Raw genomic sequence first — 13722 nt, 5'->3', positions numbered from 1 at the left:
GGTCGCTCATCCCGCAGACAGGATGCCTTTCTCCGAGCTGTACTTTAACGTGGATAACGGCTACCTGGAGGGCCTGGTGAGGGGCTTCAAGGCCGGGGTGCTGACCCAGGGAGACTACCTCAACCTGGTGCAGTGCGAGACTCTGGAAGGTCCGTTTATCGAGCTTTTAATTTACGCCTAGCTTCAGGCTAACTGCGCTGGCTTACGTTAGCTTCTAAGCCTAAACATTAATATTTTCGTTCCGTTCAATACACACTGCTGTCATTTAATCGCATGCTTACGGTTGTTGTGTACTATTTAAAAGAGTGTCGCAGTGTTCATTTTGACACGTTAGCTCGACATCACTGAATGCCAACTAGCTAGCTAGCTAGCGTTAGCTAACCCGAGCCGACATCTGACCGAGCGTGACGTCATTTAATGGGTCAATAATGGCTTTTTAGGGGAAGTAACGTTAACGTACAGTCAGTAGGGTTTTATTATGGAGACATCGATCCTTTCTGTCAGCTGCTACCTGCCTCTCCATCTGTAACTAACGAACGCTACCGACCGGCTTTCTGTCTGTAGCTCGTCTGTTACAACCGCTCAGCGCTGTCTTGTAAACTGGTGATGTTTGAGGTTTTATTCATTGGCATCAAAGTGGGAGTTTCAGCGAAGGCTCAGTGAATGGAAGTGAAACAAATATTCCATTCGTTATCAAAAGGAGATTGCATAGAATAGTTTAAATGTGTGTGACTGCCAGTCAGAAACAAATAAATACCTTCATCAGACAACCCTTTTTATGTATTTGATGTAGTCTGAATTCAAACAGCAATATCAGGCCATATCTTATTTTGATTGCTTAAAAATGTACTATAGTAAAATAGCAAGAAAGATTTGTGGGGATATATCTTGTTTGTTGTTTTGATTTATGGCCCTTATTTTTTACATCTTTGCTGCTCTGTTCTTTCTTTGTTAGCTAATAGCTATGCCTGTATATATTTTTTAATATAAATCCCCAATATATATATATTTTCTTCATTTATCTTGTCAATGTTCATTGTGTTATATATTCTCTACGAGTTCTTGTATGTTCTTAAATGTGTGTTCTAAAAGAAGAAGAAAGAAGAGAGTCATGATGTAATTGAGTGTCCTGCTGTTGAATCTTCAGTCCCGTCGCATATAACCCCAGTCTGTGTATCCTCAGACCTGAAGCTGCACCTGCAGAGCACAGACTATGGCAGCTTCCTGGCCAATGAGGCGTCTCCGCTCACAGTGTCAGTCATCGACGACAAGCTGAAGGAGAAGATGGTGGTTGAGTTTCGCCACATGAGGAACCAATCCTACGAGCCCCTGGCCAGCTTCATGGATTTCATCACGTAAGACACTCTCTCGCCTGGGCACTCTGTTACATTGGTTACCAGGGCAGTACATAAACAGTACTTCCTGCACCCTGCTCAGGGAATGTCGGTTAAAGGAACTTCCCTTGATTTAGAACACCCTGACATTGCTCTGTGCAGAGCCCTGGCTGGTAGCATAAACGAGAACTGCTGCTAACTACTGCAGTCTAGAGACTAAATGAATAATGAAAATGAAAGTTAGTCGAATCTCCCGTCATTGAATGATGCATACTAACTGCAGGTGATTGTTTGATCAGGTACAGCTACATGATCGATAACGTCATCCTGCTGATCACCGGCACGCTGCACCAGCGGGCGATCTCTGAGCTGGTGCCCAAGTGCCACCCGCTGGGCAGCTTCGAACAGATGGAGGCCGTCAACATCGCCCAGACGCCAGCCGAGCTCTACAACGCCATCCTGGTCGACACACCGCTCGGTGAGACACACGCACACACATACACGCACACACACACACACACACACACACACACACACACACACACACGTGCATGCATGCACGCACACACACACACACGCACACACATACACACATACACACACACACACACACACACACACACACACACACACACACACACACGTGCATGCATGCACGCGCACACACACACACACACAGATAACTGATAAAAAAGGACATACTAAACTGGAAAAAGGGGGGGATCGGAGACATACACTAAATGGACAAAAGTGACAAAAAGGACATACTAAACTGACAAAAAAATGAAATACTGAAACTGCCAAGTTATGACACGTTAAACATTATTGAACTGCATTGTAAGAAGGTGCAAAAAAAAAGAGGCTTTTATCATTAAATTAGACAACAGAAGTGTGTATCACAACAGCTCAATGTCGTTATTGAAAACAGCCGTGACATAACTGTACAAAATAATTAAAACTGCTGCACAAACATGGCAGACACAGCAAGTTGGTGAAAGTGACACCTTAGGGATGCAACGATAAATGATAAACCATGAAATTCCTGACAGTTAGTCAGCCACTTCAAATGTTAATTACCGTTAAAACCATCTAGGTTTGATTACCGCGATTCTCGCTTCTGCACAGAGCGCTGTTCACTTATTTGTTCAAAGTTTATTACGAACGTGAACATGTCAGTCACGCACCAAATCCTATTGGCTATGTTATTATTATGATGATATGATGATGATCTAGGATCGAGCCGAACAGAAGAGGGCGCCAAAACGTTTTGTTTATCCTGGGTTTGTTCTTAAATCCTCTCCTCTCCTTCCAGCTGCCTTCTTCCAGGACTGCATATCAGAGCAGGACCTGGATGAGATGAACATCGAGATCATCCGTAACACACTGTACAAGGTAACGCAGAGGCAGGAGGGGATGCTTCCTTTATTTCTATGACAGATGAACAGTTAGGCCTTATTAAGACTGCCAGCCCAAATCCGTTTTTTTTGGTGGCATATCTAGATTGATCTTAGAAAGTCGGGACTGGGGGGGGACAAAAAAATTAAGGTTAGGGACCAGGGTTAGGGTTTTCTTATTTAACCACGACCAAACACATACCCTAACCAAATAGTTGTACTTGCGTAACCCTTATAAGCAATCTTTGGAACTAGGGCTGGGCGATATTAGTTGCAGGGCAGTAGAATGAAACACAAACTGAACCACACCCCCACCTCAATTTTTTAAGATTACATTAGAGCAAAACGGGTGGAATAAGTTATTTATAGTTCAGTCCAGTTCTCTGTTTGTTTATAAAGGAACAAAAATGCCCCACTTCGGGATTTCCATGTTACCAGTTCAGTTCACTCAACAAAAATACTCCACTCTGGGATTTCCCGGTTATCCAACATAACTCTCACCCAAGGAAGCTAGACGTTTGGTTGTCGGCTCCTCAATGGATTTCCTTGAGATGATGAGAGGACGAGAGATGTTTTGCCAGGTTCAATGTTACGAGGACACGCGCAAATATGAATCAAACGCGGACTTAACACAGCGCAAATGCCTGGGTAGACTAGGCGGATGGAGTGGAGGTAGTCTTGCAGTAGCCTGGGTAAACCCAGCCTCCACGTGACCTCTAGCTATGTGGTATCTATGTGACTGATAGCACATAGATCATACATGGGCAACATACGGCCCGCGGGCCGTATGCGGCCCGCGGGCGCCCCCTGTGTGGCCCGCGATGGAATTGCAAAAAAAAAAAAAAAAAAAAAAAAAAAAAATTTTTTTTTTTTTTTTACAGTGCACCTGAACGCAACATGCAAGATACCCGCTGGATAAGTGTCCAAATGTTCATGTCATTCTGGCCAATACTCCATTTCTGTTATAACATTTCAGTCTGGAATATGGAATATCTTTCAATAATATTTATGACTGAAAGGCTAAAAGTAATCTCATGTGTAAGAAATGACTATTCTACATTGAAGTAGAATATAATTAACTTGTTGGTTTTGGATTTATTTAGCTTCAAGAGTGCATTTTTGTTCTTGTGTGACCCTCAACACAGGCTTTGAGAATCCCGGGCCACTTACTGATACTTATGCTTAAATTAACCCACTCATATTCTGGTTTATTTCAAGAAAAACATTTAGGCTAGTGGAAATTCTGGAAATGCAGCCATATTGTCAGGTGGTGAAAAAAGTTAATTTCAAGCCCTGCAGGGAGAGCAGGTGGTGACATAGGAGTGAGTGAGAAAAGGATCAAATATTGGTGGTTAAGACTGAATAATGACATCACAATTGTTAATTTAAAATGAGTTATTCCTCTAAACCTGGCTTCAAATGCCCCAAATTTTTCACACTGGCGCCGTTCAGCCCTCAGCAAAATCTGGTAGTGAGGACATTTTTTTGTGGCCCTCTCTATCATCAAAGTTCCTGGGTTACGGCATGACAATATTTGTTCGGCCCCCGGCAACAATCTGGGTTTCTCATGTGGCCCCCCATGAAAAATAGTTGCCCACCCCTGACATAGATAGAGGTCACGTGGAGGCTGGGTTTACCCAGGCTAGTCTTGCAGTGCCAGCCGTGGAAGCTTGATGACGTCGACGATGGGTCTGACTACGTGAGACTAGAGTGGAGGTAACTTTTCCCTGCTCTTTCTACTCACCGGCTGATTTGTGCCGCTCATAACATCGTTGACAGAGTCTGGTGCGTGTGGACGTGATTAAAAAAGAAAACAGAATGACGAAAGCACAGCGTCGTCCAAATGACGGACAATATTGCCGCAAAGAGTGTGAGTTGCGACACGGCGATATAAACGATAGAGCTTCATATTAAACGAAATACATTTTCTATCGTCCAGACGAAATATCTCGTGTTAAAAATGTGTATGCTTTTGACCGGGAATCGAACCACAGTTGTCAGATTGAAAGACAAGCACCTTACCCATTAAGCCAGAAGCCGAAGCACACCCTAAGCGGAACATTTTCAACCCCTAACCCTAACCTTAACCAATTTGTTTTACTTGCCTAACCGGAACCGTAACAACCAACATCCTTAAAACAAAAAATAGAAATGCAATGAAACATGTTTAAAAAGTTGTATGGCGATTCCTCTGTTCTGCGTCATGGCTTTCTTTTTGGTCTCCACTGGCCACAGTGGTTCCTGTGCTTCCCAGAAGTCATCAGTCATCATTTGCAATATTTGAGCAGCTAACTAATTTGTAGTGGAGCCTCCGAACCTGACGAACCCAACAGACAGTTTAGCAGCAAGTGAGTGGAGAGGAAGGATTTACTGAAGGTTCCTCAGTACAGAATAATTTCAACGCTGACATGATCAATACATGATATTCACGTGTGTGCGCGGTGACCTGCAGAAACCCTTCACATGTCGCTGCTACACATTGTTGATAATGAGCCAAAGAAGGTCGAAAATGAGTTTTGCAGAGATTTTGAGTGATTTTGTCTCCTCTCCTCCTACCTCCCAACGCGTAATGCCGTGATTGCGCGTTTGGTGGGAAAGCCTGGTGAAGCAGGAAGCACTGAACTGACTGACGGACAGAAACACAGCTTTGAAGCTGCAGGATTGAAACTAGGGCTGCACAATATATCGTTTCAGCATCATCATCGCAATGAACGCCTGCACAATAGTCACATCGCAGGACGTGCAATGTCAAGTAATAAGGCAAATTAACTCAAACACGTCATGCTATAACTTTTTTGCCGTTCGAAACTCGGCACTTAGCACACTACCATCCTGCCAATCACTCTGCAGCTAAAAACACTTGCTACTACGTCACCCACGCAGGTTACCCACTACCTTCTTAAAGAGGCATGGCTTGATGAGCTATTCAAGTCATTCGGTGAAAATTCTTGTATTTTTTCATATTGCAAAATATATCGCAGAAGCAAGATATATTGCAATGTCAGTTTTTTCCAATATCGTGCAGCTCTAATTGAAACCACAGAAGAAGAAAACGGGTTTCATCTGTTTTGTTTCCGTTTCCCCTCTCAGGCTTATCTGGAGGCTTTCTACAAGTTCTGCTCCAACCTGGGAGGAACCACCGCAGACACCATGTGTCCCATCCTGGAGGTGAGGGGGTCCAGTCGTAATTCTTCAGTGATGTCGATATTATAATATGAGATGATAATTCTGAAAGATAAATTCTTAGTTTACCAGTATAGTTTTTTTTCCCCTCAGTCACTAAGAATGGGTGACTCCTCCCCTCTGTGCTCTCTCTCCTTAGTTGAGTCTGACTCCTCCCCTCTGTGCTCACTCTCTCCCCTCAGTTCGAGGCGGATCGGCGAGCGTTCATCATCACCATCAACTCATTCGGCACGGAGCTGTCGAAGGAGGACCGGGCCAAGCTGTTCCCGCACTGCGGCAAGCTGTACCCCGAAGGCCTCGCTCAGCTCGCCCGCGCAGATGACTACGAGCAGGTCAAGGCCGTCGCAGACTACTATCCTGTAAGTCTACTATCCTGTAAGACTACTATCCTGTAAGTCTACTATCCTGTAAGACTACTATCCTGTAAGTCTGAACGCCGGGGGGATGACATCACCACAGTGCAGTTGAAAGCCATTAAACTGACAGCAGAGAGTAAAGTGGGTGTTTAGGGGAAAACCTACTGACTGTCTGTCTGTCTGTCTGACTGTCTGTCTGTCTGACTGACTGACTGACTGACTGACTGATTGACTGTCTGACTGACTGACTGACTGTCTGTCTGTCTGACTGACTATCTGTCTGTCTGTCTGTCTCCAGGAGTACAAGCTGCTGTTTGAAGGAGCCGGCAGTAATCCAGGAGACAAAACACTGGAGGACCGCTTCTTCGAGCATGAGGTCTCACACACACACACACACACACACACGCACACACACACACTTAAAATGCATAACTCTTGCTCTGTTTACGCCTAGGCTAGCGTCCACACTACTCCGTCGACTGCCTGTTGTTCCAACGGCCCATTGTTCCGAGACCCCAACAGTCCGAAAAAATGTCCACCATATTGGACCGAAAGCCCAGCCCGTTATCCCGGAGGTGGTTGGGTTGAGCCATGGGGTCACTGAGGTTTAGGGTTAGAGCGAGCTTATGCTGAAGGCTCTCAGAAGCCACAGTTGTGGACGGGGCCAGGCATGGAGTTTTCAGGCATGTTGTGGTTTCAGAATAGTGGGCCGTTGGCATGGCACCACTACTCAGTTGTCAGTCCAAGCAAAGAAATGACTGGTCTTACTTTTCGCCATGGCTGTTCTTCCTTCGTAGTATTTCCTGCGAATGGTCATGTGATTATGGGCGGAGACTATTTCTGAAACGCTTGTGTGGACGGAGATCGTTTTTGTTTTAAAATGAAAACGTATATAGAGTACCGCAGGGATGACGTATGTTTGTAGTTGGAAGGCGGAAGTCCCCGACATGTTGGAGCTTATGGGGGAAAAGTGAATAGGGTTTTACAATGGGCATTTCACTTAAATGCATAAAATAAGGTCTGTGGTTAACAAAGGTTTATGTGAGTGGTAATTTGTGTTCAGCAGGATAATCTTCACGAACGTGAATCACTTTTCTGCATTTTGAAGTGTTTTCTGAAAATCACGTTTAAAAACATGTATTTATGTTTCAAACGTCACTGATATGCTACCTGCCCTGCCCCCTCCTCAGGTGAAGCTGAACAAGCTGGCCTTCCTGAACCAGTTCCACTTCAGTGTGTTCTACGCCTACGTGAAGCTGAAGGAGCAGGAGTGCAGGAACATTGTCTGGATTGCAGAGTGTATCGCCCAGCGGCACCGCGCCAAGATCGACAACTACATTCCAATCTTCTGATCTCTCTCCCCAACTACATCCCTATTTTCTGACCCCTCTCTCCTCAATTACATTCCCATATTCTGATCTCTCTCCTCAACTACATCCCTATTTTCTGACCCCTCTCTCCTCAACTGGATTCCTATCTTCTGATCTCTCTCCTCAACTACTACATCCCCATCTTCTGATCTCTCTCCTCAACCACATCCCTATTTTCTGACCCCTCTCTCCCCAACTAGATTCCCATCTTCTGATCTCTCTCCTCAACCACATCCCTATTTTCTGACCCCTCTCTCCCCAACTAGATTCCCATCTTCTGATCTCTCTCCTCAACCACATCCCTATTTTCTGACCCCTCTCTCCTCAACTACATTCCCATCTTCTCATCTCTCTCCTCAACTACATCGCCATCTTCTCCTGATCTCTCCTCTTCATCTCCTGAGAACAAGTAGACATACGGAGCCTTGGCAGCTCGGTGTTAAATTCCCTCCATTCTTCTTCTGTAGGTGTGAATTGGTTTTCCTCTTTGGTGTGTTGTGATGTGAGATCCATTCAGGCTGATTACTGCACTAGATCATAGTGAAAATATAGAATTATCTTTAAGTGATTCACAGATGTGGAAACCAAGAACAGCCATGCTTGCATTAAAAAAAATATATATGACGTTATCTCGAGACAAGTTAATTATCTCGTTATCACGAGAAAACAAGCTTTGTTATCTCGATAACGATATATAATCAACAGTTCTCAAAAGAAAACACGATTTTGTTTCCGCTTATTTGTTTATCAGAGTGCCATGCCAGCATGCATAGATGGTGTCTTGACAACTGTAGCAACTGATTTAAGCTGAAAATGTCAGATCAGGATCTGATCAACACATCAGATTTTCATTCAAGGTCTAACACAGGCAAAAATGGCTTTTTACCCCAATTTTCATTTTGTTTTCTCGAGATCTCGAGAAAACGGCATAAAGAATTACAAGTAGGGCCGTTCTCTGCTTCCATATGCAGACAATGAAACAATAACTCAAGGCCAATAAGAGCAGGGAACCGTAATGAACACTGTACAGAAACCTGGACCTACAGAGGCGGTGGCTGTTTTAATGTGTCGGAGTAGCAGACGGGCAGTGCTTAACGCTCTGGGACAGTTCAGATGATGTGAAGAGGAATCTAATTTGACATTCAAATAGTTTCCTGTGGTCATCTAAACGTTCTGGCCCTCGGTGTGTGTTTACTGTGACTGCTCCACCCAGCTGACACACCGGCTGCGTAAAACAAACAGGTTTCCCCCAAGCCTCGGTGATGAACCCGTCCTGAGGTGTTTTTAACCATCCAGCTTCTCTCTGGTCGAACTACAACAGCGTATTAGGGCCAGTGTAAAAGAAGAAGAGGGGGGGGGGTAATATTCAGAGAAAAAATCCTCCCCTAATCATCTCTGCTCTTGGGGTGGCACACCTACTTGTTGATTATCCCTTACATATAAAAGATGTGACATGTTTAAATTACAAAGTGATATATATATATACTTAGATATTTAAAGTTGACTGTATGATGTTTGTCTCATGTTGTAAAAATGAATTTGTCTTTGTGAAATGTGTTGTAAATGTGACTAATAAATACAGTAGATTCAACTGTAAATCAACTGATAGATCTGATGCAGTCTACTGGTTTCTGGCAGCTGACAGTGAACACAGAGAATGTAGAAGAATGACTGTTGGCCATATTTTTATCTCTCTCCATGCATGAGCCTACATTACAAATAGTTATGGAATTCTGGACAAAATCATATCTTAACAGTAATTCCCCCCCTCAAAATCCATTCATTTTATGGGTCCGACAACAATAGGCTATAGGTCTACAACAATGTAAAGATACTCCATTAGAAGTAAATGTCCTGTATTCAAAATCTTATCAAAGTAAAATATTGGCAGCCATAGCAGACTATAGGCCCTTATATAGCTTATAACTATATTACTATAATAACTGTTGTGCCTATTAGCTACTATAAGTTGATATTTTTAATAGATTATTGGAATAGAGACCTAATGATTTATTGATGTAGCCTACTATGCATGTAAACAGCATTTTAAAGCTAATCTTATTTATACTTTTGGATAGTCTAATCTGCTATTTTAAAGTTAGAAATGAGATTTTTTTTTAAATACATATTAAGCTAAGTATAAAATATCGATCGGAAAAAAGTAACAAGTAGATAGGCTAACTACCTGTGAAATAAATGTAGGCTAGTAGACTAATGCAGCACCACAGTTATGGAATATGTTTATCAAACGTCTACGCGATCCCTGAGACTAAAGGTTGAGAACCACAGCTGTTGGTGTACACACCACACAGAGCTATATTTTATTTGTGATAATAGGCCTGATAAGGCCATTTTATGACCTGCAATCATTCCTGCAATGGTGAAAGAATCCGATCCACACTCCATATCAGAAGGTGGCGGTAATGCACCAATAGCTGTTTGCCAACAGTCATAAAACTCGAGAAGAAGCTTTTGGGGGCTGTTTCTTTTAACAAAAAAACGTATTTATGTCTAGCAAGTAAGCAACATAACGCTAACGCTAGCTAGCTAGAGACTGACATTGAGCAGCTTGTGTTTTGACTCAGGAAGCAGCGTTATTGCATAATGTCTAAAGTCCAGCAGCTGAGAGCGGCGGTGAAGCAGCGATTAGCTGCGGCTATTGAAGAGATATTTGGGCTGTTTGAAAGAACGATAACAGAATACGAGGAGGAAGCTTCGCGTTCAAAAGAACAGAACGACCGACAAAGAGAGCTACTGGATGTTGTTTTAAATCCTGAAGTGCGGCTACACAGAGCAGGTTGGTGACATTTTAATGTTGTGTTACTCTGCCTCCCATACATACCCTATGTCGATGATACCAGTGTGTTGTTGTCTACCAGAGGCCTTTTAGCTCCGTTTCGAGCATGGCAACAATAACACTTCCTGTCCCATGAGCTAGCAACAATAAGACGTCCGGTTGCCTTCAAAATAAAAGCGACGTAATGTGTGTTTGGATGTAATGTATTACTTTCCACTGTAAACATGCCCATTCATGTAATTGCATGGTGTTTCCATGGGATGGCGCTTCCTTCACAAAACTAAGAACAGATCCAAAACTGATTGAAGCTGACCTAAACACTGACTACAACGATAAGGACTGAGGATTTATCTGCTGATTTCTATTTTTCAACTTGTCCATAAAAAGTTCAAATTATTCTAAAATCATGTCATAGTAATCAATCCTCTTGAAATGTTTAAGATATGTCAGAAACTTAATAAAATTACAATCCATAATGTGTTTACATTTGAGCAAATTGCAGCCCTTTGAACTTGTTGCTCTACAGTATATTCCTTGGGTGCTCTTATGAACAAGTCAGAATGACACAAGTATAGTATGCAGGCTTCTTAGAATTTCCTTTAGTTTATTTTAAAGTAAGTGTGTCAGTCAAAAAAAAGTGAAGTAATTGACCAATGCAGTGTAAGCCGCCTTTTTAAATTGGTTTTATTGGAATGAGATTGATTTATGATCACTCTGTCTGTTTCAGTCTTGCCTCCAGATGTCTGGCAGCTGTTGGTCTGTGAAGAAGAGGTTCCCCCTGAGCAGCAGGACTGGAGCTCCAGTCTGGACCAGGAGGACCCAGAGCCCCCACACATTAAAGAGGAACAGGAGGAACTCTGGATCAGTCAGGAGGGAGAGCACCTTGAAGGGCCGGAGGAGGCAGATATCAATGAGATCCCATTCACCCATGTCCCTGTGAAGAGTGAAGATGATGAAGATAAACCTCACTCCTCACAGCTTCATCAAAGCCAAACTGAGGAGAACAGAGAGGTAGAGCCTCTAGCCAGCAGCTCAACTGAACATATGAAAACAGAAGCTGATGGAGAGGAATGTGGAGTATCAGGACCAGCCAGGAACCTAGATCCAGCTAGTCATTTACAACCAACTAGTGCTGGCAAGACTGCAGGCTCTTTTGGACCTGAGACTGAAGACCGTAATAATTGGATGGAAATTAGTGAAGTTCAGTCAGGTTTAGGCTCACAGAGAAACAGTGACATTCTTGGGAAGAAACACTTTATTTGCTCAGTTTGTGGTAAAAGGTTTGTTCATAATGGAAACTTGAAACAACACTTGCGAATCCACACAGGAGAGAAGGCATTTAATTGCCCAGTCTGTGGTAAGAAATTTGCCCACAAAGGACAATTGACGATACACATTAGAGTCCACACAGGCGAGAGACCATTTAAATGCTTAGACTGTGGTAAAGGTTTTGGTAAAAAAGGAGATTTGACGATACACATGCTGATAGGCCACACAGGAGAGAAGCCATTCAATTGCTCAGAGCCTCTAGCCAGCAGCTCAACTAAACTGATGAAAGCAGAAGCTAATGGAGAGGACTGTGGAGTATCCGAACCAGCCAGGAACTTAGACCCAGCTAGTCATTTACAACCAACTAGTGCTGGCAAGACTTCGGATTCTTTTGAACCTGAGACTGAAGACAGTGATGATTGGATGGAATCTAGTGAAGCTCAGTCAGGTTTAGACTCACATAAAAACAGTGAAGTTCTTGGAAAGAAACACTTTCTTTGCTCATTTTGTGGTAAAAGATTTGTTCATAATGGAAACTTGAAACAACACATGCGAATCCACACAGGAGAGAAGCCATTTAATTGCCCAGTCTGTGGTAAAAAATTTGCCCACAAAGGACAATTGACGATACACATGAGATTCCACACAGGAGAGAAACCATTTAAATGCTTAGTCTGTGGTATAGGTTTTGGTCAAAAAAGAGACTTGACGATACACATGATAGTCCACACAGGAGATAAACCATTTCATTGCTCAGTCTGTGGTAAACGTTTTCATAGTAGACGGGAAGCGGAAAGACATGAGGCCACACAGGAGAGAAACCATTTAATTGCTCAGTCTGTGGTCACAATTTTAGTCAAAGTGAAAACTTGAAGACACACATGAGAATCCACACAGGAGAGAAACCTTTGTATTGCTCAGTTTGTGGTAAACGTTTTAGTCAAAAGGAAAGCTTGAAACACATGATAGTCCACACAGGAGAGAAACCATTTACTTGTTCAGTTTGTGGTAAAGGTTTTAGTCAAAATGGACACTTGAAGAGTCACATCATGAGAGTACACACAGTACATGTAGGCTATTTGCTCAGTCTGTGGTAAAAGTGTTGGTGATAACAAAACCTTGAAGAGACATATGGTGGTCCACACAGCAGAGGTCAATTAATTTTGGGCTGGACAATAATTCAGTATTATCATTGTCTTTCAGTTGAATGTGATACCATTGATGGAGTGATTGTCATACACAATTCTGTTCTAACTGAATGATAAAATGCAAATCATTAGTTTCCTCAAAATTAGATTAAACAAATGAGGGAATGTTATTTGAAAATTGCGTCTTATACTATCCTGCATTTCAATTGTTCAATTGAGATTAACACCAATATTGTCATATATTGCTAATGGAAAAAAATACCATCAGGCATCAATGCCTCATGAAGCTCCTTGAGATTTAGGAAAAGTGGAGTCTGTTCAGTATGGTTGGAAGATGGAGATCATCAGATTACCGTACATGAAAGAAACAGAGTATTTCAAAATCTGATAAAAGGGTTCTGACTCAACAGATCAAAAGGTTTGCTGTACTTTTTGTATCTTGTATCTTTCATTACTTAATTGTCCACATTTAAATACAATCCGCTATGGAGAATTATTTGAGATTGAAATTGAATTTCTGTCTGGTTTAATATTATATACAGTCAATGGGTTTAATTCAATGTATTCATTAATTGTAACACTGCAATAGGCCCTTTTCACAGCAGCGATTTGAGGTCTCAAAGCAGGGCAAACGGAACATTAATGATACAAACAAAAGACCGTTACCGAGTGCTCACTGGTCGGCTCCAGGTGAATGTGAGGTGCTCTGAAGTTAAAAAGAAAAGAAAAAAAGATCAAGATGAAAAAGCAGCAGCTTTCTTCAGGCACTGAACTCACACAGAGTCAAGGATTTAAAGTAAAAAAGCCTTTATTTTCTAGGGCAAAGTCAAAGTTAAAAAATCTCAACACCGCCGACCGGTTTTGACCTCGC

At 42.5% G+C, this 13722-nt stretch overlaps 1 protein-coding gene across 1 annotated transcript; it reads left to right on the top strand.

Moving 5' to 3' along the window:
- On the top strand, window positions 1-8004 carry LOC310776992 (V-type proton ATPase subunit d 1). The gene is made up of 8 exons (XM_083637222.1): window positions 1-149; window positions 1184-1355; window positions 1634-1812; window positions 2647-2726; window positions 5819-5896; window positions 6094-6270; window positions 6566-6643; window positions 7458-8004. The coding sequence occupies exons 1-8, from the start codon at window positions 23-25 to the stop codon at window positions 7617-7619; spliced, it is 1053 nt and encodes a 350-aa protein (XP_083493348.1). The 5' UTR covers window positions 1-22; the 3' UTR covers window positions 7620-8004.
- Window positions 8005-13722: the final 5718 nt, after the last annotated feature.

The sequence above is a fragment of the Poromitra crassiceps genome, assembly GCF_964638095.1.
Source record: "Poromitra crassiceps genome assembly, chromosome: 5".
NCBI lineage: Eukaryota > Metazoa > Chordata > Actinopteri > Beryciformes > Melamphaidae > Poromitra > Poromitra crassiceps.
Note: the sequence above shows the minus strand (reverse complement) of the source record. Positions and strands in the feature narration are given on the sequence as shown.

Excerpts from the sequence above, each read along its gene's own strand:
- LOC310776992 (XM_083637222.1), top strand. The coding sequence starts at position 23 with ATGCCTTTCTCCGAGCTGTACTTTAACGTGGATAACGGCTACCTGGAG. Across the intron at positions 150-1,183 it reads GCAGTGCGAGACTCTGGAAG|ACCTGAAGCTGCACCTGCAG; the intron begins GTCCGTTTATCG and ends GTGTATCCTCAG. Across the intron at positions 6,644-7,457 it reads ACCGCTTCTTCGAGCATGAG|GTGAAGCTGAACAAGCTGGC; the intron begins GTCTCACACACA and ends CCCCCTCCTCAG.